The sequence below is a fragment of the Argiope bruennichi genome, chromosome X2, assembly GCF_947563725.1.
Source record: "Argiope bruennichi chromosome X2, qqArgBrue1.1, whole genome shotgun sequence".
Lineage (NCBI taxonomy): Eukaryota > Metazoa > Arthropoda > Arachnida > Araneae > Araneidae > Argiope > Argiope bruennichi.
Window position 1 is genome coordinate 108,640,800 of NC_079163.1, and position 23,502 is coordinate 108,664,301.

General features: G+C 26.1%; 1 protein-coding gene across 1 annotated transcript in view; it reads right to left on the minus strand.

Moving 5' to 3' along the window:
- Positions 1–9,400, minus strand: part of LOC129961053 (FMRF-amide neuropeptides-like) — a 51,525-nt gene extending 42,125 nt beyond the window's left edge. The window contains exon 1 of the mRNA XM_056074856.1: positions 9,315–9,400. Coding sequence (XP_055930831.1) covers positions 9,315–9,386 — 72 coding nt within the window. The 5' untranslated portion in view covers positions 9,387–9,400. The remainder of the gene's footprint in view (positions 1–9,314) is intronic.
- Between the last annotated feature and the right edge of the window lie 14,102 nt (positions 9,401–23,502).

The window sequence follows — 23,502 nt, forward strand, 5'->3', positions numbered from 1 at the left end:
TGCCTTAAAACATTTCTAGCAATAAGTAAAGCTAATGTTTTAACTTATTCAATAAAAAATATTCTGACATGGATTGTGAAACAATGAAAACTAAATGAATTGGCGAAGATTTCTTATTAATTCATATAACAAGGAGAATATTTTAATTTTGAAAAAAAAGTTTTTGGTCGTTAAAAAATATTCCAGTCAAGGAAAAAAAATGAATTATGTCTTACAAGACTAATAGGTCTCCTTACAGGAGCTAACGTTACTAATGACATCATTTTATAAGATTCTTAAAGCAAAAGTTTAAAGAAGTATATTCCTAAGATTCTAGACAGAGAAATTCTTGTTTTCTTGTTGAACTACTAATCAAGTTATACTATTCAGACTATATTATCCACAGGATCTGAATTCTCCAATTTAATTGAATTTTGCGAGATAAATTTGAGAAATTTCCTTTTGAGAAAAAGTTTTCTGAGCAAAATTTTGTTTTTTTGATATTTTTTCAAAATGAGTTGATAATGAAGAATCAAGAACAAATCTTTCTTTAATAAGTAATAGCTAATCGTCTGATGGAAAAAGATTTCACCATTTTTCAAAGGTTTAAAAGAGAAATGTCCTAAATAATTATACATTTGACGAAATTATAATTATTGTTTTCTAAATTAAAATATTTATTGGATTATTATAGTTTATTATTATTATATAATATATAATTTATTATTAACAATATATATAGCTTATTATTATTAATATTATATATTAATTTATTGAATATGAAAGTGTATTTATATTTAAAATATTAGAAAAATAGAAGATAAATACATTTCACATAATTAAAGAACTGCAGAGTTTTAATTTTTGTCATATTTTTGAAGGACGAAATAGTAATGACAAATTTCATTTAATGAATCAATTACTTGTTATCAGAACTGATTCATTAAATGAATCAATTCTGATAATCTTCCTTTCTGATCTTTCAATATTAGCCCATTTCATCTATCTTAGAGCACCAAACAATACATTTTGAAATTAATAAATTTTATTTTCCTTGAAAATTCTTTATTTTGTTCTTAGAAAACAATGCACAGTTTTAGAGAAAAATACAATTGAAATTGTAAATGAATTTGATTAATCATTCCAACTCTAAAGATCTAAATTTTTTCTTTAGACAATGTGTTAATAAGTTATTCATCAATATTAATAACATAATTTACACGAACCTTCAGGTATAAAACACATCTTGTAATGTACAAACTTTCATTTGTGGTGAGAATTATTTATTCAGTTTTAAAAAAACATTGAACAGTTTTTCGAAGAGAGATTTGATAGTATTCTTTATATTGCATTTTAGATTATAGAATAATTTTATATATCAGCACATATGCATATATTTATCATTAAAGTCCTTTTCTAATATAATGCATGACTTTTTATTTCAATCTAATTTCGAACAATGAAATTAGTAATTTCAGGTAATCTGTTGAATTATTTTAAATCCTAATATACATTTTGGTGTTAATAATTTTACTGGAATTCCTATTAACATAAATAAATTCGAAGAGAAACTTTATTAACTAAAGAAATGAAAAAAAATCATGATATAATAATTTATATTGTGAAAAAGGAATATTTAAAAAAACTCCCAATAGGTATTAAGTTCGGTAGAAAAAAGTCATTCATAACAGTATATATATATATATATATATATATATATATATATATATATATATAATAACACATTCTCATGTGTACATGCATCTGTAATTTTAGAATAAAACACTAAACAGTGGTTAGTTGAACGATTTGTAATTTTTGATTATTAAATATATTTGCCATGATCTTTCAAAAATCAAATACAACAATATTAAATCAAAGTCATACATATTTTTTTATAGATCTGAGACGAAAAAAAAAAAATCCACAGAACAGAAAGCAGTAAACTTTTTTTCTCTCATTTAAATGTAATTCGATATTTAAGACCATGACGTACTCTTTAGAATTTTTTAAAACAAATATTTATTGGGCGGGTATTTTGATCTTATTTAAATAAACTCCAAAATTCCAAAGTGTTATTTATATTTCACACAAATAAGAGCAATTTAAAATTAACTGCCTTTTAAAATATTGATTTCCTACTTTTCTTAATTTAACCAAAGAGTTATAAAATTGCAAACGGAAATTGATTTGAAGTTTTAATGTTTACGCATCAAGCCAAAGGCTAGTAAAAGTCATAAACGGAGACTAAGCTGAAGTTTCAATATTTACTTCTTTACGCGTCAACAACGGAGTCTTATAAGCAAGATTGAATAAATTTAGAAGATTTACTTGAAAGAATTATATAAATAGATGAATAATTTGAAATTTCGGAGCATTGAAATATTTTGCTCAATTAGAAAAGGACTTTAATGAAAAATATATACATATGTATAGATATGCAAATTTTTCCTATAATGTGAATTAAAATATAAAAATGAAGAATACTTTCAAAGTTTCTGCGCTAGAAAGTATAGATGAGATGCAACGTTTAATGTAAAGAAAGTTATTATTATGTTGCAATTTACCCAGTATCGGCAATACGGCTATTATGATTAAAAGTACGGGAAATGCTTCATTTAAAATATATGTATTAGAAATTATTCGTAAACTTCTATGAAATATTTTAACAACTTAAACTGGCAACAATACCATCCCATACCATTGTCTGAAAATAAATTTGCCTTTTATGAGATATGAATTATAAATTTGTTTATTTTCCAAAATGACGAACGTAATTGAGCAAAGAGAATACATTAAAAATTGTTTTCGTAATGCATTTGACACAATTATATATGAGATGTTGCAAAAAGCCTTCGAAGACTATATTTATCAAAAACAAAAATATTTATGAAGTTATATAATGTTTAAAGAAGATAGAGAATCTGTCATAGATGAATCATTCTCTTATAGATCTTGCACTTCCTCTAACAATAAAATGTCTATCGGATAAGAGAATTTGCATTTAATAATTGTTCTTTTACAATTAAATACATTATTGTGCAAGTTCTTTTGTCGAAAAACTGTCTAAAATGCGTCGTGATAATTCATGAGTTTTGAACCACGATAATGCATCTTCTCACAATGCATTATTAAAGGTGAAGTTTTGACAAAAAATTCGACAAATATGGTTCACAAACTCCGTATTCACCATATATACCTCCATGTAACATTTACACATTTCTAAAGTTGAAACTGCTATTTTGTAATCACTATTTTGAGTCTACTGAGGCAATAAAAGAAAATTCGCCACGACCCCTGAAGGGTTTTTCGAAAACAACTTTAATGAATATTTGGATGTCTGGATAAATGTTGATAGGAGTGCACTGCAGAGGAGAATATTACTTTGAAGGCCATGTGATAAATACAATTTATCAATAAATCGATAACTTTCGTTTTATGACGTTAATATAGTTGATAATAATTAATAATATAAATAAACTTAAAAAATCACAAAGTAAAAAATTCGTGAGTGAGAATGAATGAAAAATAAGAAAGGAAATAATCAAAACAGACATTTTGATGTGAATTCTGAACAGGATTATGAAAAAACTATCAAAAATAAAAAATTTTTTCATCAAATATCATTGCCCGATTATTTACTAAATGACACAGTTTTGAAATAATTTCTTTAGGAAAAAACGTAATTTGTAAAGGTGTATTTTTATTTTATTTCTTTTAATTTAAATATTCACTCTTCGAACTCCCTAAAAGCAGCATTTAGATTATTTAGGAGATTGCCATAAATATTAAATCAATATCATTTCAGTATTAAATTAGATAATTTTAATATTGAATAACAATTAATTAAATTTAGAATTTCCAGCTTTAATTTCATGTTTGAATTTCTTTTTGATGATTTTGCGTTTTTGGTCTTATTTCGTTCCTTCTTAGTTTAGTGGTATGTAATTTTTAATTCTTAGCTTAATTAGATTGAACGGTTACTTAAGAATTAAACTGTTATTTAAAAGTAGACAAATTAGAAGAAACCATTTTTACACCATTTAGTACAAATATTAAGATTGGTATTTCTAAATGGTGCAGCACTTCTGTTTTGCTGTTACTCCTGATTTATAGCGTTATTATTTTTAAAAATCTAATATTAGCTTTATTTTTACAGTTATTTTTTACTAACTTTGAGGAATAAAGTATTTATGAGCCCACAATAAAAATTATTTCCATACTCTTTTATATGAGGCTTTCTTAAATTCTGATGTTTAAAAACAATATTTTCCGTGGTTTAACAATTCACCGTCATAGTTAAAAAAGTTAGTAATTTTGCCGAAAACTTTTAAGATTTATCTGAAACGCTGTACACATTTGTTATCTTCTGATCGTTTCAACAATTAAAATATCCGAATTCCATTTAGGATAAGTTAGTATTTTTAGTAAAGGACAAAATTTACAAAAAGTGTCTGAAATGGTTCATTTCAAAATCCATTTTTAAAACATATGATTTGAATGATCTAAAAAAAGATACATTCTTCATACTTGAAAGAATTGTAAATGGATTTTTTTTTGTCAAAAACTTGGTAAGGAAAAGAATTTTTGCATAAGACTGCTCTTTCATCGTTACGTTGCTATTGACAACCGAACAAATGGAAAAATTTTGAAATCTGCAGTTTTATCTTTCCAAATTTCATGACGAACGCAGTAGTTTAGGAAAGTGGGAGCTACTTGCCAGAAAATATGCATCTTATAAATATTGAATTGTTAAATCTATTGAATTTTGTAGTTGTATTAATAGGAGACTGGATTAATCTAAATGCATAATACATCTTATCTAAAATGCATAATATTGTAACCCTAAGTATGCTTCAAGGGAACATTTTTATAAATATTATTATACTTTATTATACTTTTACTCTCTTTCGAAAGTTTCAATCTTAAACAATTTGAGCGTGAGATCGTATTTAAAAACTGTTGCCTTACGACATAAATTTTTGAAAGGTATAAATCTCATCAGTATTTCGAATTATGAATTTTCTGCTTATGTTGAAAAATGAAAAGTAAAAAGTGTTTATCCATTTAAATTTCTGTTTGCATAATCAATCAGCTTAATGACATTCTTTCTTCATACAATAAAAAAGGATTGCAATTCAATAAAATCTGCGTCTTTTTGTTTCGCATGGATCTTTTGGTTATAAAATTAAAAATTATGTAACCACTAATTAGTTATAATAATTATTATAATTATTAAATTGGTTATATAAGTTACATAATTTTAAACCTTTACTTGAATCCCTTAAAGTAGCAGAGATAGTCGCTCATTCAACTTCGACGAAATCTATTAATTTCTTCTCCTTGATCGTAAAACTTCTAATAAGAAAACGGAAAGGAAGAAAAGGGTGCAGAAATTGCACACACTCAAAAATAACACGAAAAAGCAAATCAAAATCATTCTAGAAGTACACTATATCGTATGATGTTTTACAATAATCTAAATATCATGTAACATTGTACAACTATGCAATATCGTATTATGCAGAATTTCCAACAATGTTGTACAGTATCGTTCAGTGTTTTCTGCTACCTGACAGTACCTGATCGTACAGTTATTTTGTGTGATTTTCCAAAGAAGAGAGAAAAGTGAGTTTAGCCCTTAGCCAAGTTCAGAAATACTCTTTTTCCATCACCATCAACATATGCTTTTATTCCTACCAAAAGTTCAAGTTAATTTTTTGAAATCTATACCAAAGGATTGTTTTATGTAAGAAAGAGAAACGCAGATAAATTTTTGTGTCTTGCCATCGTTTATTTAGGCTCTAACGAAGAAGCTGCCAGTGTGCGTTGTAACTATCAGCAAATGTAGCTTTCAAGTCTACAGACTTTGGAAAAATAGATATTATAACCTATCCTTCAATAAAAATCCATGATTCGATCAGACATTTACTTTTCCAAACAAAATCAAAATTAAAACGAAAGTAATTCGTAAAAGTTTTTCAAAGGAGGTTCGAATCGCAAGTACGAAGTATTGTACCATGACAAAATCTTAGGCTTGATTTGTCTAAATTTATTTTAATTTTAAAATGTGCTCTTAATAATACAGTAGTATAATATGCATACTAAATTGTGCTTATTCGCAACGCGTATATGCACATTTGTAGTAACTAACAGTAATAAGTATTGTTATAAAATGTATTTCAAAATATTTTTCATAATTTAGTAGAATTAGTAGACTTAAAATTTTTTTTTATGGAAACTGTTTTGAAATTGATATAATTCAAAATCTTGTTTTTTGAATTTTAAGGTGATACGAAAATGGTTTTTGTGAAATAATATACTTTGAAGTTATTGGGGAAAACTTGGAAATTTTAATTCATTTTTCATTTAAAATGTAATTAGAATTTTGAAAAATCCTATCCTAATGAGCACCTACTACCTAAGAACTTACTGAGTTCCAAATTTAGTAGGATCAATGGTTTACCTTGTAGAGCGCTTTGAATGATTTTTCCATCATGCGTGTAACATCACGCTTGTGGTAAGACGTAATTTTTAAGTGATATGCTAGCCTATAAACACTTACCATGCTAAAAAAATAAATGAAATACCTTCTTTCCTACTAAGAATTACTAATTTCATCTTTTTTTAAATAAAGTCTTCTGATAAAGTTATTTTATAAGTCTAAATGTCACCATGCCAGAAATAATTAAATAGTAACAATATTTAATAATTTCCGATTAAAATAGTTTTAATATTTTCTAATTTAATTATAGAATACCGTTACTGATTAGCGGCTGATTTTGTTTGAATGGAACATGACCATTATAAAGAGGTTTTACTACATTCATTTTTAGAGTATAGAAAAGATTCCTGTTACCTATTTTTATATATAAAGTATTCTGACAATTTTCTCAAGAAATAAAAAAAATCTTAATTAATTATTTATCTGGAATTATGCATTATTAAAATTAATAACATAAAAATATCAAGAATGACAAGAAATTATGGTTTTTGATAACAGTTTCCGTAATATATTAAACTTATAAACAATATACATAGTAGATGTTTGTTTCTAATGATGTAAAAAGAAAAAAAATATTGTACATTTCGTATTCAATTCTTATTAACTATAAGTGAAGGATTGCAACATTTAGCATTAATATAGAATTTTTTTTCACAGAATAAGATAATGATCGTAATAATTTTAGAGTATTGATTTTATATATTTGATTCATTTGAAAAAATTGACCTTTCTATGAGGCGTTCATCTATATAAAAGTTTATAAAATATTTTACTCGTCTAAAAAATAAATGAAATCTCAAATATCTGTTTCTTAGCAATTCCACACTTTTGAAACAAATAAGAACTATTTGCATTGGTATATACCGTTAAAATGAATTTAAAAATAGCTTCAAATATAAAAAAAATCAATTTAAATAAAAGTTTTTTTTCTTCTAATTAACTATGCAATGATTCAAATAGTAATTACAGTTTTAGAATTTTGGACAGTTAATTTTGATTTTTCTAATTTTGTCTCACAGTAAAATAGCTGAATTGTCTATAAAAAAGTATATTTAATTAGCATTTTCGTTCTGTTAAAGGGGATATTATAATAATTAAAGATTTAATCTTTAGTTATAAATTAATTTATTATGATAGATCTTTTTCAATGAAATTAATAGAAAAAATAAATCGAAAAAGAGATCTCGTATTTATAACATGAAATTAGATATTTATGAACACGACACAACTAAAAGTCATTTAAGAAAAGATTTTCTCGTTCTCATTGTCTATATCTGTACGATAAAAATTACAATACTATAAAATGATTCTTATCTTTAAAAATAAGTAAATAAAAAATCTTTCTAGTTTAATACACATCTTCAGGATGAAAAATATGCATTAATTTTCAGAATTCATGAAGTTAAAAATTTTGAAAAGTAATCTTTGGAAGTATTTTAAAAACATTTCTATTTTTTACGTGAAAAAAAATCTCTAAAATGGTGAGATCAGTCATATTTCTGCAAGCTTAATGAGAAAAATAATATATATATATATATATATATATATATATATATATATATATATATATATATATATATATATATATATATGAGAATTTCCTCTCTCCTGTAATTGCGCATTATTTTTTTGTAACATTATCAGATGGAAATTACTGATGTAGTCACTATCCTATGCTTTTCTATTTCCGAAGCTTTCAAGGAAATTACTTAAAAAATTATTACTTACAATTCAATTTTTTTTAAAAAAAAGTCAAATTTTTCTCATTTAGTTTTGCAAAATAATACAGACTATTAGTTGATTTTTTAAAAATTTAGCTTTATTTATTTATGATTTTTAATTGTTAAAACAATGTTTATACTGATTTAAATGATTGATAAAATATTTTAGAGTTCTTGAGTTACATTGGTGAAGCTTTCAAAACAAGCCATTTCTTGCTTTTAAAAAATCACCACTAATTTATCCAACATAACTTTTATTTAACAATTTACATTGCTTACTTTTAGGTAAAGATTATATTAACTTGAAAACAGAATGTACAATGTGTTAGGAAAAAAATTTGACACTGTTGACTGAAAGAATTTTTCTTTAAAAATTAACAGAAAATAAGATCAAATGCTTCACTGTCGCATCCGCATTTGATTACATTACTAATTAAAAATATTTTTACATTTTATAGACACAACATTAATTAACAGCTATTGCTTCAAGATATTTATCCTAAGTAACGTGAGTTCGTGAAACCACAATGAAGCTTATAATGAATGTTTATAAGTCATTGTAAGTGTGCTTAAACTTAATAACAGTTTTGATCAGAAATTTTACTATTCTCATTATAAAGTTTTTTTTAATAATTCAAGTTTAAGTTCGTTGGTTGAAAATGAATTTTGCTCACATTAATTAAAATATTATTCAGTATATACATATGAAATGAGTCCAAATTATTTCAGCTTTTAGAAATTCACTCTCTATTTCATATAAATATTAATTACCTGAAAAACATTTTAAAAACATATGTTTATTGAGTCATTTTCATTTGACAAACATTAAAATTTTTTTTTGATTTTTAAATAAATTACGAATTAGGAAAAATAAAGCATTTTTTAAATGATGAAATGAGATTGGAAAGGTCTTGTTAAAAATGTGTAAAACCTTGGGTTCAAAACGAGCCGAAACTGAATAAAGAGATATTGAGTTAAAAAATATCTTTCTTTTTTGCTTTTTAACATTTTTTTATATTCTCCGATATAAATACTATAAAAGAATTATAGTGATAATTGCAAAAATTTTCATTACATAAGAAACTTCGGCAGTTATTTTTAGGACTTACCGTCAATACTTCTGCAAAAATAGCTAGTAGGATGGCGAGGGCGACAAGAGTCGAGCAGTGTCTTTCAGCCATGGCTAAAGTGAAAATTTGCTTCTGAAACTTTCGGCTGCGAGGCGCTCTCCTTTAAACTGAAGTAACTCCGCCTCTATAATCGATACTGACCAATAGAGGAGCCTGTTTGTGCGCCTCGCAGTTTTCCGAAATCCGGCGCATGCAACACAAAGAAAATGAAGAAGGAAAAGAAAAGAAAATCTTGAAATTTTGATCCTTATTTCCTAAACGAAAGATAGTACGAAAAATCCCTCTTCTGTACAGCGATATCAGTGTTCCTCCACCCACACAAAAGAATATGTCATGCCAAATATTTTGGGGAAGTTTTGGAAAAGTAGAGAAAATATGATATTCTCCTTAAATAGAATGTGAATGAATAATAGGTTGCGACATGCATCTTTACAAAAATACTCTTCCCCAAACAGGATTTGTATCCATTCTACTAACATTGAATTCTGTAAATGTGAAAGATACTTTGCTATATATAGTTTCAACAAGGTTGCAATTTACTTAACTTTCATAACATACGATGCTGTCCTAAAACATTTTTTTACGAAAATGCCGATACATCTTTAAAAAACTCTTATGATCAGATTTATTATGAAGAGCGTATCTCTTCACGCACGTAAAGATATATTCATCTTTAGCTAGCATCTTTTTTAAAAATTTGTTTTTCATATGAAAGACCAATGTGACTTGAAAGTTAAAGAGTTTTATGCTAGAATGAGCTATTATCCGAAATTAACATCAGCATTTTGTAAAAATTTCATGGCCGTTGTTTAAAAGCAGCTGTTCTCTTATTTCTTTTTGAAATTCTGATTTTAAACTTTATACTCAGCTCTCGGGTATTAGTGAATATATTTACTGAGTCATCTCTAAATAAGAAAATAAACTAAATAATGGCTATGTTGATCCTGAAAGCGTCTTTTATTTTTAGAAATCTTTATAGCGTGAAGAAAGTAAAAACATTTTATTCATTATTGAAAGAAGTTGTAGGATTTATTAAATGGCAACATTTTATTCATACGTTGCATATTTTTCCTAACAGGAAATGCATACAATATAGTAAAAGATAAATATGATTATATTTTTTAAAAAATTGGTTTTTAAAACGCCTTTATAAATTTTGCATTAAATATTGTTCCCTGTCAGAATAATTTATTCAAAAACTTTTTATGGTGAATAATTCCTTAAATTAGAATCAATGAACCTTTTTCATCATTCAGTAAGATTTCCGTATTAGTTGATTCAAAAGTTCTTTTTTTAAAACCATATATTTGTTTGAGATAGTGTAGTAGCAATTTTGTGAGGCGAAATCTTTAATGAAATTTATTTTTAAAAGTTGATTTAAAAATTGAATATCATACTCTTGTAGTTTTAATCTAAACTTATAAAGAAACCTATTTCAAACTGAATTTTAAGAAAAAATTAAATTAATTTGAAATCAGAAAGTCTTTAGTTAATAATGAAGAATATCATAGAGGGAATAATATTTATAAAATTAAACCAATAATAATTAAACATTTTTGTAACGCCTAATCAAAAAAATTAAGCATCGTTGAATTAGTGGAGTTTTGAAATAAAAACTTTTAAAATCAGCTATTGAAATTTACATGGTTAAAATAAAGTCAGAAGAAAACTATTTTATTTTTCCTAAAACGAATGATTTTTCACCCTGAATTTTTCATGATCTAGGCTTTTATCTTTTCAAAATGCATTCTATCAACAAATATTATTGATCTTGGCATTTAAAACAGTATTTAGACTAAAATTATTTTAAAACAGGTTTTATTTTGTGAGCGAAAAATTTTCAATAATTTGAAATTTTAAATGAATAAATATTATCTCTAAAACATTCACCCACTCCCCCCGCAGCTTAAGTATCGATATTTCTAAGGCATCAAATTTATTTCATCTCAAAGTCGTGAAACTGAAATTGACGATTAATTTTTCTTGACATTCTTGAAAAGAAAGTTTGTCCACCTAAAAGGTTTAATCCCTTATTTTTTTGGAAGTCTCTAAAACAGCAGCTATTGAGAAATGAATTTTAAGGGATCTTAAGCATATTTTGAATCGTCCTGCCAACTTTGATAGAAAATAGATATATTGAGAAGGTATATTAATTATCAAAATATTTGTGGAAGAAAACAAGAAAATGCATTTAAATATTTTGGGCGTGATTTATCTGATTAATAATGGTACAGAGATATGAAAATAAATTTCTTCCCTTAGTGCTCCTCGAGAATTTCAGGGCAAAAATTAAACCAGAAAAAAAAATGATGCATTTATTTTTCTTTCGATAATTTTGAGTCACCATTTCGGTTATTTAAGAAAATTTACATTTGATTCGAATTTTTATAGGTATAATAAATTAATGTTGAAATTATTGATATTCAGTTTGTGTATTTAAAAAAATTACTAGAAAACCAGATATCAAAACTGATATAGAAAAACGTTATGTTACATGAATACATCTTAATGGCGTTTTTGATATTCTTTTCCATGTTGAAAAAAAATGGTGCATTTATTTTTCTTTCGATAATTTTGAGTCGCTATTTCGATTATTTAAGAAAATTTACAATTGATTCAAATTTATATAGGTATAATAAATTAACGTTGAAACTAGTGGTTTCCGTTTGTGTATTTAAAAAAATTACTAGAAAACCAGATAGCAAAACTGATATAGAAAAACGTTATGTTACATGAATATATCTTAATGGCGTTTTTGATATTCTTTTCCGCGTTGAAAAAATATAAAAAACAATTTTTTAATACAACAGAGTTTACAATGGAATTCAAAAATACAAAATATTTTCATAACTCTGAAGTTTATATTCAATATCTTAATTACTTTTTGCAAGAAGGAATACTCATAATCCAACTATAGTTTTATTTACTAAAACACGCAACCTAGGAGTGATACAAAATTATTTTAACGAGAATCAATCAATATGCTTTTATGTGAGTTCTTCTATTTACAATACTAACATATAACAATTTGCATCTTAAATTTTTAGCATGACTCTGAAATAAATATCTCAAGATATAGAAGACTGTTAAAATATACTAACCTCCGAGTTTCTTCAGGACATCCATTTTGTTTAACAGATTATCGCATTTTCCCTAGTATGCTGAATCCCGGCGCGGCAACACACTTTCAAGAGTTTCCCTTCTTATTATGTCTGCGATGCGGTTAAGAGAAATATGTAGACTATGTGAATTATCATATGAAGAAAAACAGAATCAATTCTCCTTTAATACATAATGTTGATGACTCAGGGCACATAAATAGATGAGTAAATGAAAATATACAACTCTTTTTATTTTAGAGTTATTGAGTTCTTTTGTAATCCAACAACCAAACTGACAGACTTCCTCTAGATGGATTTCTTATAAAATTTTAGAGAAATCTCCAAAATTGGTCGTAATTCCATATAATAAATTACAGCCTTCTAGCTTCTAGCATTTTTCAGTTATCGGAAGTTCACGGAAACAGGCAGACTGACTGACTGACAGATAGACAAATATAATACCGTAAATGTGTTTTTCAGTCTTAGGTAGATCTGAAACCTGAAGATGCGGCAAAATCTTGAATTTGATTGTTTTGATGATAATATACTTCATTTATACTATATGTACAAGAAAATAAGAAAGAAAGGTAATAGACGTTACACTGGAAATAAAATTCTTACAGTCTAGAAAGCATAATCTTAACAATTTTTGTTGCTATAAATAAAAAATTAATCGTAAAAATGTACAACACGGCAAAAAAATTGATTAGAATTAATACTCTAGAAAGAAAAAGAAATAAGCTTCCAAGGTTTTTATATTGATCGTTGTCTTCTTTAGAAAAATTAATTCATGAATATAAAATTGGTTCAGAAATTTACATAAAAACGCCTTTATTTTTTAAGGCATTTTGCAAAAAGCTAATTTTAAATAATAAAAAAAATTAATCAGCTTTAAAACTACGATGCAACCATACAATAGAAGAATTATAAAAATTACTGAAAATATAAAAAAAAAATAAACAAAGATAATATCATTTACATAAAAGACAAATGAAATAAAAGTATATGTATAACAAAAGACAGGCATTATATCAAACTATTTATTGTATACATATTCCATTTTGCAAACAGTAATTATATCTTGCATAAGATAATAAGTTAGAAATTTTGATTTAATTTATGGAAATTTACATATGTCCGTATATATATATATATATATATATATATATATATATATATATATATATATATATATATATATAAAGGTAAATATAATGTAAAAAAATTCCTCGCTATAAAAACTTTATTTCATAAAATAAATTTCTAGACTAATGAAAATAAATCTGATTTTTTATCGAATTCAATTTGTTGTAGTATCGAACTCAATTTGATTATATGTATGTGAAAAAAGCCACCCATGTTTCATTTTTGAATCCCTTTCGCTTCCTGTAGGAAAAAAAAAAAAAAGACAGACTTATCAGCACAACATTAAGTACTCTGAAGAATAAGGTATTGTGCAGAGATTAAATGACCTTCTACAACTACGTTAACCGTATAACTGTTACATCGCATTAAATGGTAGCATTATAAATCTCTGGAGCATGATTTTAATTTTATAAAAAAAATAGATGATCGTGGTATGCAATCATAAGTGGTGATTTTGTCATTTCAGCATTTTCTTCAACTGTATTTATAAGGAAAAGAATTTAAGGATTGGCAAACAAAAGGCTGATCATTTTGTGCAAATTGATAAGGAATGAAATAAATAACTTCAAATACTAACTGAATACAGGAATAAACTATAAAAAATAGCTACTTTTGAAATATACAAAAAAAAAAAAAGAAAGAAAGAAAGAAAGAAAAAGAAAACATTATTCAGGGAAAAAGTTATATAATCATTTGATGATATATTTAAAATTTGTTTTTCCTTGTTGCAGCTTTTAGATTATTGTGATCAAATAGAGTTTGTATGACAATACATTAAAAATAGCACGAAAAATAGCATGCACTTAATTTGTTATTAAATAATCCAATTGAATTAAAAAATACTTTACATTTGCTAAAAAAATTATCAATTTTTTTTCTTCTACTAATTGTCTACAAATCGTCTGTTAGTGTCAACCAATCATATTGATAAAATATAGTTCATTTTTCTTTTTTCAATAAAATATTCTCAAATTTACCTTTCCTAAACCTAATTTTTATATTTACTTCAGCCCTATCCATTACTAATTGATTTCACCATAATTTACCGAAATATTTCAAAAAGTCATGTGATCAGATGACCTTTCAAATGGAGTGTATTTATATGACCCCATTATCATATGAGAAATCGAGTGTATCTATTAACTTAGATTTTACACTATATTGTGATACGCTATGCTGTGGTGTCAGGCCTTTCTTATATTGCTTATAAGATGCACGGTGGATTGCATCATTTTATTTGCGAGGTGTAGTTGATGTGAATCAAATAAGAATAAATTGTCTTCATTTTTGCTATTTCAAGATGCAAGTAATGCTCTTTTTGACATAGTTACTCGTTTATAAATATAAACTTTAAAAAATCTTTGCTCCTATAACTGGTTATTAAGTTGCTTCAGTAGTAACATGAATAAATTACCAAATATGGTTTCAAATTCTGAGTTTCCATTGATAACTACATCAAAATAAAATATATAAACAATATAAAATTCCATTATAACAAAATATGAAAGCTCTAATTTTAAAATAAGTTATTTGAAGATATTTTAAGTTTATTTCACAGGTAATCATTATTTTGTATATTTAATTTTATCGAAATTCCACTAGATTTCTTTTTCAAGTCAATCATTGATTATTTATAACTTTAAAAATTTTATAGAAGCTGAGACACAAACATGAAAAGCAACGCTAAATATATACGACGCACATTTTCTAATCAGCGGTATGAGAAGTTTATTTTTACATTTAAATATTTATTTCTAGCAAAAACTACGAAAAAATTTAACAAAACACAAACAGTAATAATTATAAACATTTTTAATTAAAAAAATAAAACAATTTTGATGTAGGCAAGTATGCCATTTAAATATACACAAGATAAAACGTGTTTCCTAGTACATAGTCGATTAAAGTGTTTCTTTAGATTATTAAAGTATTTTAGATCTTAAAGATATAAACTGGATTCTAATTTTATTTGCATAAAAATTGCTTTGGACAAACTGAAGCATTATAAACTCGATTTTCCGATATCTCATATCTTTTGGGTTTAAAATATAAATTTGGTTTCTTTCTTTTTTTTCTTTCAGAAAAACATAAGTAACGTTTTACTTCATTTGCACTCCAAAATTAATTTTACTTTATCTCGCTTCAAAAGCACCTTCTCCGAACCACAGTAAAATTAAATTTAAAAAAGGCAAAAGACCAAAGAAATCAATCATCTATACTTATATAAAGCTCAGTGTGTGTGTGTTGGCGCTCTACAGACCAGGCCGTTCAACCTACAGCTACCAAATTTGGTACATGTATACCTTGGAGGTCGGGAATGTGCACCTGGGGTCCCTTTTTTGAATTTTTAATTAGAGTTTTAATTATTAATTAAAAACTAACTTTCCTGCCAAAAAATCTTCATTTTCCACACCGCCAAATTAGTAAGGCTTTAGTTTTTTTTTTCTTACGCCAATGAGGCTAGGCTTAAGATTTTTCGGCCGATTATTTTAAACGATTCTGTTTATTTTCTTAATGTTTGGTGCATTTAAAATTAAATATTGTTAATTAATCAACCTTTCAGATTCATTCTGAAGTACTTTTGAATTAAAATAAAACCGAATAAAGGAAATTAAAAATTTGTAATCTGTATAGCGTTACCCCAACTGGCGTAGAAAAATTCACGCATTTGCGTTACCTAACTGGCGTTGAAAATTCACGCATGTGTATTGTATTCTGATTGTTGACAACGGATGCGGACTTGATTTAAATTATTTTTAGTTGTATGCTTTTATAATTAAATTGTATTTATTTTAGTTATATATTTTTTGTATATGCTTATAGTTTTAAGTACATCGTTTTTTAAGTAGTTTTTTTTTAACCTGTGTTCGACCGATTATTTTAAACGATTCTGTTTCTTTTCTTAGTGTTTGATGCATTTAAAATTAAACATTGTTAATTAATCAATCTGCTCATGATGAATCTGAGAACATTTTGTTGAAAAATTTTTGAGATATTACATAAATTAAGAAAGATATTCTTTAGTGCCCATAAAGTTTAAACGCTCAGTGACTCTGTTTTTTGTAATCATATTATAAAAAAAATGCTTTGTTTCAGTTAAAAAATATTATTATATTAATTGCAGATTAATCCTTTCCACTTTAATTTAAAGCATAAATTCTACTGGAGCTAACAGAAAATTAGAGAGATATATATTACGTTATGACTGAAGGCCTTTATAATATTATGAGTGAATTATATGAGTATCAAAATTTGAAGTTTTAAAATATTCTGATGAAGAAGTTATTAAAGTAGGTTTGCATAAAATATTTTTTTATTAAAATTTTAAAGAACATTAAGATTGGCGAAAGGCGGCTAGTAGTTAATAAAAGACGAAAAATTCTTTTACATAAAATATACTTCTGAATTTTACTGTTATTAACTGGACTTAAACCTTTGCACTCGGAAAAGTAATTAAAAGTAATGCATAATTATTTACCTAATACAAAGACTTATTTATTGCTTTGATAAATAAATAGATATAATTGTTTTAAGTTGAATTTTCCCGTTTAATTAATGTGCATCTTCTTACTACTCTGCAGGTATTTTAAACAATCAAAATTAAATAAATAAATAAAACGTCAAAAGGATACACCTTCTTGAATGATGAGTGAGAGTCCCCATCCGAATTCATGGTTAATATTGCTTTTTGAAAAAAAATTAGTTCGAGCTTTAATTTTTTAAAATTATACACAAAGATTATTGAAGAGGGTGAAAAGAAGAGCATTATTTAAAGCTTATTATTTATTAAGCTTTATTTAAATTTTTCGTGCACAATTACTATGGAATTATAGCGAATTGTGTTATTAGGGAGATCGATAAATATTTAAAAGTAAATAACTGTTGAAAAAGGAGGAGTTTTCTGTGCTAATAGAAAAGTATTGGAGATGCATTTTTTCTGTTCACAATGAGAAAACCAATTTCCCGGAGAAAATATACTTAAAATAATTTTATATATCTTATTAGTTTTTATATTTCTCATTAAATGTACGTTTCATTAAATTTTGCTCCTTTTTAATTCATATATTTGTCTTTTTTTTAATTATTATATAATCATATATGCAGTCATATAGTTTCAAAAATTCTACAATTTTATCTGCACAGGATTGATTCCACAAGCTGTGATGAAATTGGCAGTTACGAAAGATAATTTAGTAGGATACCGAAATCTGCTAGTATTATATTTTAAATGCAATAATTAAAAATCACTTGGTCAGTTTTCTATGAATCATGCTTGAATGCTTATTTAGAAACTGAATTAAAATATTTAAATTAGAATATTTAATTTAAGGAACGAGAAGAGCATGATGATCAATTATCCTTAATTTTTTCCCACAATCAATCCAAAACTTACTTTTCGGTTTATTTAAATAAATACCGAATAAATGATGTTCACATTTGTTCTACCATTTAGATTATTTTATGGCGTTTCTGATACAGGAATGAATGAATTATTATATTTTAATAATATCTCAACATTTTTATAATTTTTTAAACATATTAACGATCAAATTTGTTTAAAAAAATTCTCATTTCATAGTTATTTAATATAAAGTATTCGAATTAAAAACTTATAAACGAACTTGCTGTTGAGCATTTACAGTGTAAAAAAGCTTTCTTAGTATAGGCTAATTTCAGTCCTTCTAAATGTTCTCTCCCCCTCCCATGAAAATGTACGACCCAGTGAGTAAGTGGTTAATGCAAGTTACCAAGAAAAAATAAAAGAATCTCTTGTCTTCTTATTTTTTAAACTAAAAGGATTTCTCGTATGAGTGAGTGGCTTTGCCTTTCTCGTATCAGTGACCAAATTTGTCTTTCTCGCCTGAAGGAGTAGATTTGTCATTAGTAGATTTGCCTCTGTCCAAACACAATGTTTAACGACTCAAGCACAATTTGCTTTCCTTAGGCAATTGCATAAATTGTGTAAATTGATTTCATCTAAAATGTGACGGTATATTCAGTTCTTTCTAACTTCTGTAAAGTCATTAAATTTAATCATTACTAAGAAATAATAATGAATAGCAGCACAATAATAGTATTAATGCAGGTTCGAAGATATCTTAATTTCCAGGGGTAAACAATTATCAAAAATTTAAATTAAAGTATTTAAAAATCCCTTTAAAAATCGTGCTACATCACAAAATAACTTCTAATGGTTGCAGTTGTTTTTAAATATTGATGACAGATTTGAAAAAAAACAACAACCTATAAAGATTTTTTAGAGAAAATTTCAACATATTTAAACAAAATGTGAATGATCTAATCATGTAAATGAATACCCTAACTTGCTGGAAAAAAAGCAAACGTTAAAGTGCTTTTAATAATTGAGTTCATATAATTTAAAATGATTACAGAAACTTGTGACCTTTGAAAGCTACAAACTCTCAGTAAAACCGTTTTAATTATGCATGATCCACTGCATTCAGTTTATTACTCCGGCTCGTATGGAAGTCAAAAAATAATTTTCCTTTAAGTACAAATTCTTCAAAAGGGGTTTAAATGTCAATATTTGTATAACTTCGGATTTAAATTTAGTGTTGATTTGTTTTGAAAATGGCACACATCAGCAATGATAAGATTTTTTTTCTGTTTTTGATTAAAGATATATTTCGAAATCGACATTAAATGTTACAACTTATATTTTGCTACGCAAATTTTTGGTTTCTTAGAAGTTTGAGATTTAATATCTTATGCAAAATTTTAAAAAATTAAGAATTTGTGACGCTATTAATTCGTAAAAACATTTTTATAATGAGATGCATAAAATAATCATATAAAATGTAGAACAGCCATTCACTTTTTGCATAATTTTAAATGTATTTCAATTTGTAGTTTCACTCTTCATGGAAATTGAGTTTTTTAAATTCTTAATGTGCAGAGCTCGATTTCGTATTTGCCTAATACCTGAAAGTTTATTTTTGAAGTAAAAACAAACAAATAAGCATTAACATGTCAAACGTAAACATTTTTTCTCCTTTTTAAAAAAAAAACTGAATTTTTTACTATTAGAATAATAAGCGTCATTAGAAATTAGTTTAAACCTTTCGTAAGTATATAAAAGATAGACAAAAAAATTCAGTGTTTTGACGCAGAATGTATATTTATGTGAACAATTCAGTGGTATATGAATAAATAATACAGATTTATGAAAAAAAAATATTGCTAGCTTTTCTAAATTAAGTAACTGATTTTACTTATTTAAAGAATATGGATTGCAGACACATGCGCTTCTTAGTGCATGTTATGCTCAGAATAGAGAAAAAAATTTTTTAATTGGGCCTTTAATCCTCGATGTTGATTTAACTTCTACTAAATATACAGCTATTTTATCTAGACCATTGTCTGATTAACTATTTCTCTTTGGAGTTTGCCACTAATGCAGTTATAATCTTTTTATATTACCCGTAAACAAATACTTTCGGCCATGTATTTTTCGGACCAATACATTTGGAAATAATATTATTGGATACGGAGGTTTTTGTGATCTCTAGATATCTATGCTTTAGATATTTTCTTTGGGATTTCTTAAAAATTAAAGTTTAAGAAGGAGAATCCGCGATTATAGCAGATTTTTTTAAATGGAAATCTCATGACCTGTAAATCTGTTATAACAACAGATTTCCATAAAATGTAAGAAGAATTTATTCCTTAGGTATTTGTATTTCGGACAAAGGAAATCACTTTTCTATAACTTATTTTAAATAAAATTCATTATGTAATGAAATGAGGATGCTATACATCACATTGATTACCGCGCAAACTGATTTATTTTTTAATTATTTTCAAGCACAATCAGTATATATATTTTTTGATTTTCAGTGGAATTTTAAATAAATGAAAAATTTACAATTAAATTTTTGATTTGGTTTAAAGATTACATATTCCCAAAGCTTATAATTGCTCCTTAAAGTAGATTTGGGCATGATTCTCATTTACTTTTAGCAGCTATTTTTCAACTAGTTTAAATTTCGTAAAAAATTGGAAGTTGCTTTATTGTATATATTAAGGCACCAAGGTTACTTTGGAAAATTTAATTAATAGGGCCTGGATGGGAAAAAATTTAAATTTTGCAAATCTTTCAATAATATATTTATCATCTCAAATAAATAATTTTTTAACCTTATTTAAGATATTTTTTAAATTGGAAAATAATCTTATCTCTAATGGTTCAAGAATTAATTATTAGCCACTGATTAGTGTAAATAGCCTTTAAATTAAAAATATATATTTTGCTTTTTAAGAGAGCACAGCAGGCGAAATAATAAATTTAAACTTTTTCCCAAGGAGCGCGTTAGAATGTCAGCATTGCTTGTATTGCTCAGAATTGCTTGATACATTATAAAAGTAGAGCATTATAAAATGCTATGCATTACAAAAGTATAGTATTTTTTTGTATTTATTGATGCTATTGTTACATTCTTCAATTCATCGGTTTCTAAATTCTGTGTCTGCAAGGTTTATTTCAGTTGAAAGTACTTCCATTCGAAAGTAACTAAATATCTTGTTATTGTAAAAGTACAATGAGACCAAATGATCAAATCTTAAACGATTTGCCAATTTTCGTGTAAAATTTTTATTTTTGGTAGTTTGAAGGTTCTATACATTTAAAATATTTGAAATTTCAAAAAAAAAAAAAAAAAAGGGGGAAAAGCTGTTGATCTGTATCGGAAATTTATTTTATAAAATGATATTTTAAGCAAGAATGATCTTTTGTTAACTACATAAATCTGATACTATTTTTAAAAAGTTTTTTTACATCACAGTTTTAATTAAAATGGAAAGAAATATTTAATAAGATTAGAAACTCATATTTCAATGTAATTTTGAAGCATTATTATTGAATTGTGTTTTTTATACGATGAGTACTTTATGCAATTCAAATAATTATTTTGAAAACTATATTCTATTATAGGCAGAAATAATACATCTTTTCAAAAAAGGAAGATTATTCAGTTTGTAGTCTTCGTACAATTTTAGAATTCTTTTCGTTAAATAAATGACTGATAAATTATTTCCTCTACTAAAAGATATCTAGCTTTATATTGAATTCTTTGAAAAATCACCACCGTTTTTTCAGGTAAATTGAAAATATTTTTTTGCACTAACAATAAAGTTTGTTCCATATTTATTTGATAATAATTTTTTGGTGAAGTTTCATTGACTCATTCTCATATAATGATCTTGGTATTCCGTTAAACACTTGCCAATAATTCTGTTTGTAGTCATCCCGAGAATTCAAAATTTCTTTTTTTGCAAAGTGGTTAAGCAGCAGAACAGAAGATAGTCTGAAGGTGCTGAGTCAGAACTTTATGGAGGTATGGAAAAGCCTCCCAGAATGGTTTCAACAACTTTCTCTGGCCAACGAGACACGTAGCCTAACGTTATTCTGGTGAAAGACCAGCTTTTTAGGACTGATCAATTCTCAGCATTTCTGTTCAATCGCGCGCTTCAAATTATCCAATTGAACTATTTTTTGTGATCAAATAAATTGTTTTGTCTGGGCGGGACAATACTCATCCAATCTTCCTTCTAACAGGGTATAACTTTCTGGTAATGGGTATTGGCATTCGGGGTGGTTGATGGAGTTCACTCGAATAATTCCATGACCGTCTTCACTCAACGTTATAGTAGACAATCCATTTCTCATTGTCCATTATTATCTCTTTCAAAAATAAAAATAAAATTTTAAGAAATCGAACTTAGAACTACTGACTATTTCTCCTGAGTTTTAGAGTTTGTTTGTATCAAGGCAAGTCACATCAAGCGCTCTAAAAGGTGTAATTCGAATCTTCTATTTCACGATTGGGAATATGTTGATAATTTGGAGTTAGTACCTTAATAAGCCGTCATTAACCGTGTATGCCTTACCGAAGCATTAAAAACAAAAGTAGCTTCATCTTAATTCGCAATATATTTGTGCATTGGTTGTTTACTTATAGCATTGTATTCCTAAAGAATACATACATTTTTTTGAGGTTTGAAAAGCATTCATGCCTTTGTAATAGTAAACAAAATCATTAAGGACCGAAAATATATTTTCTCAGTTTCCATGCGTACACTGATACAAAACAATCCCAACTGAAACAATTTGACGGTGAATAAACTTAAATATTGTCGAAAGCATCCTCTTGCAGAAAATATCTAATTTCAGAAGCTGATAATAGAAATTCAGGGTCTCTACTGTTATCAGTCAAAGCTATTGGGAAATGGCGAAAACTTTCCAAACAACCCAATATATTTTAACGAAATCTTAAGTAAGATAAAGAAGGCGTTGTAAAAGTGTTCATTTTCTCTTAAGCATGCATAGTCGATTATTCAGAGAAAAGATGGTAAAATAAAGCTTGTAAATAAACATTCATAACATTATAGGTAAGTTTCATCAATTTGGTACAAAATGAATCCAGGTTTATAAAAGATAAATCAGTGTTTAGTGATAAAGGACAAACTTTCTACGGTCTATTAATTAAGGGCATCATAAACACAAGCAGTTGTTTAGCTTTAAAATTATTACATAAATTAATAGGTATCCAATTAATTGAAACGACTTCTAAAATTCTCAGCTCTTGAAACCATTATGCTTTTATAACATAGCATATTATAAGCAACAATATCTGATTATATAACATGAAAAATTTCAAAATAATTGTAACCGGTGGAAAATCTTTTACAACTCTCATCACTTATTAATTTGTTAGCAAATATTAAATCCTAATATTTGCGAATAATAAGCGACGAAGCAGTATAGCTATAAATTAAATAATTACAATTTGCTAATAATGTAATTTATATAATTACACGGTTATCATTTAATTTGACAAGGAAATTTAATGGTGTTAATTGCTTTTTCGAAAATACGAAAGATAATTGTATACATAATTACA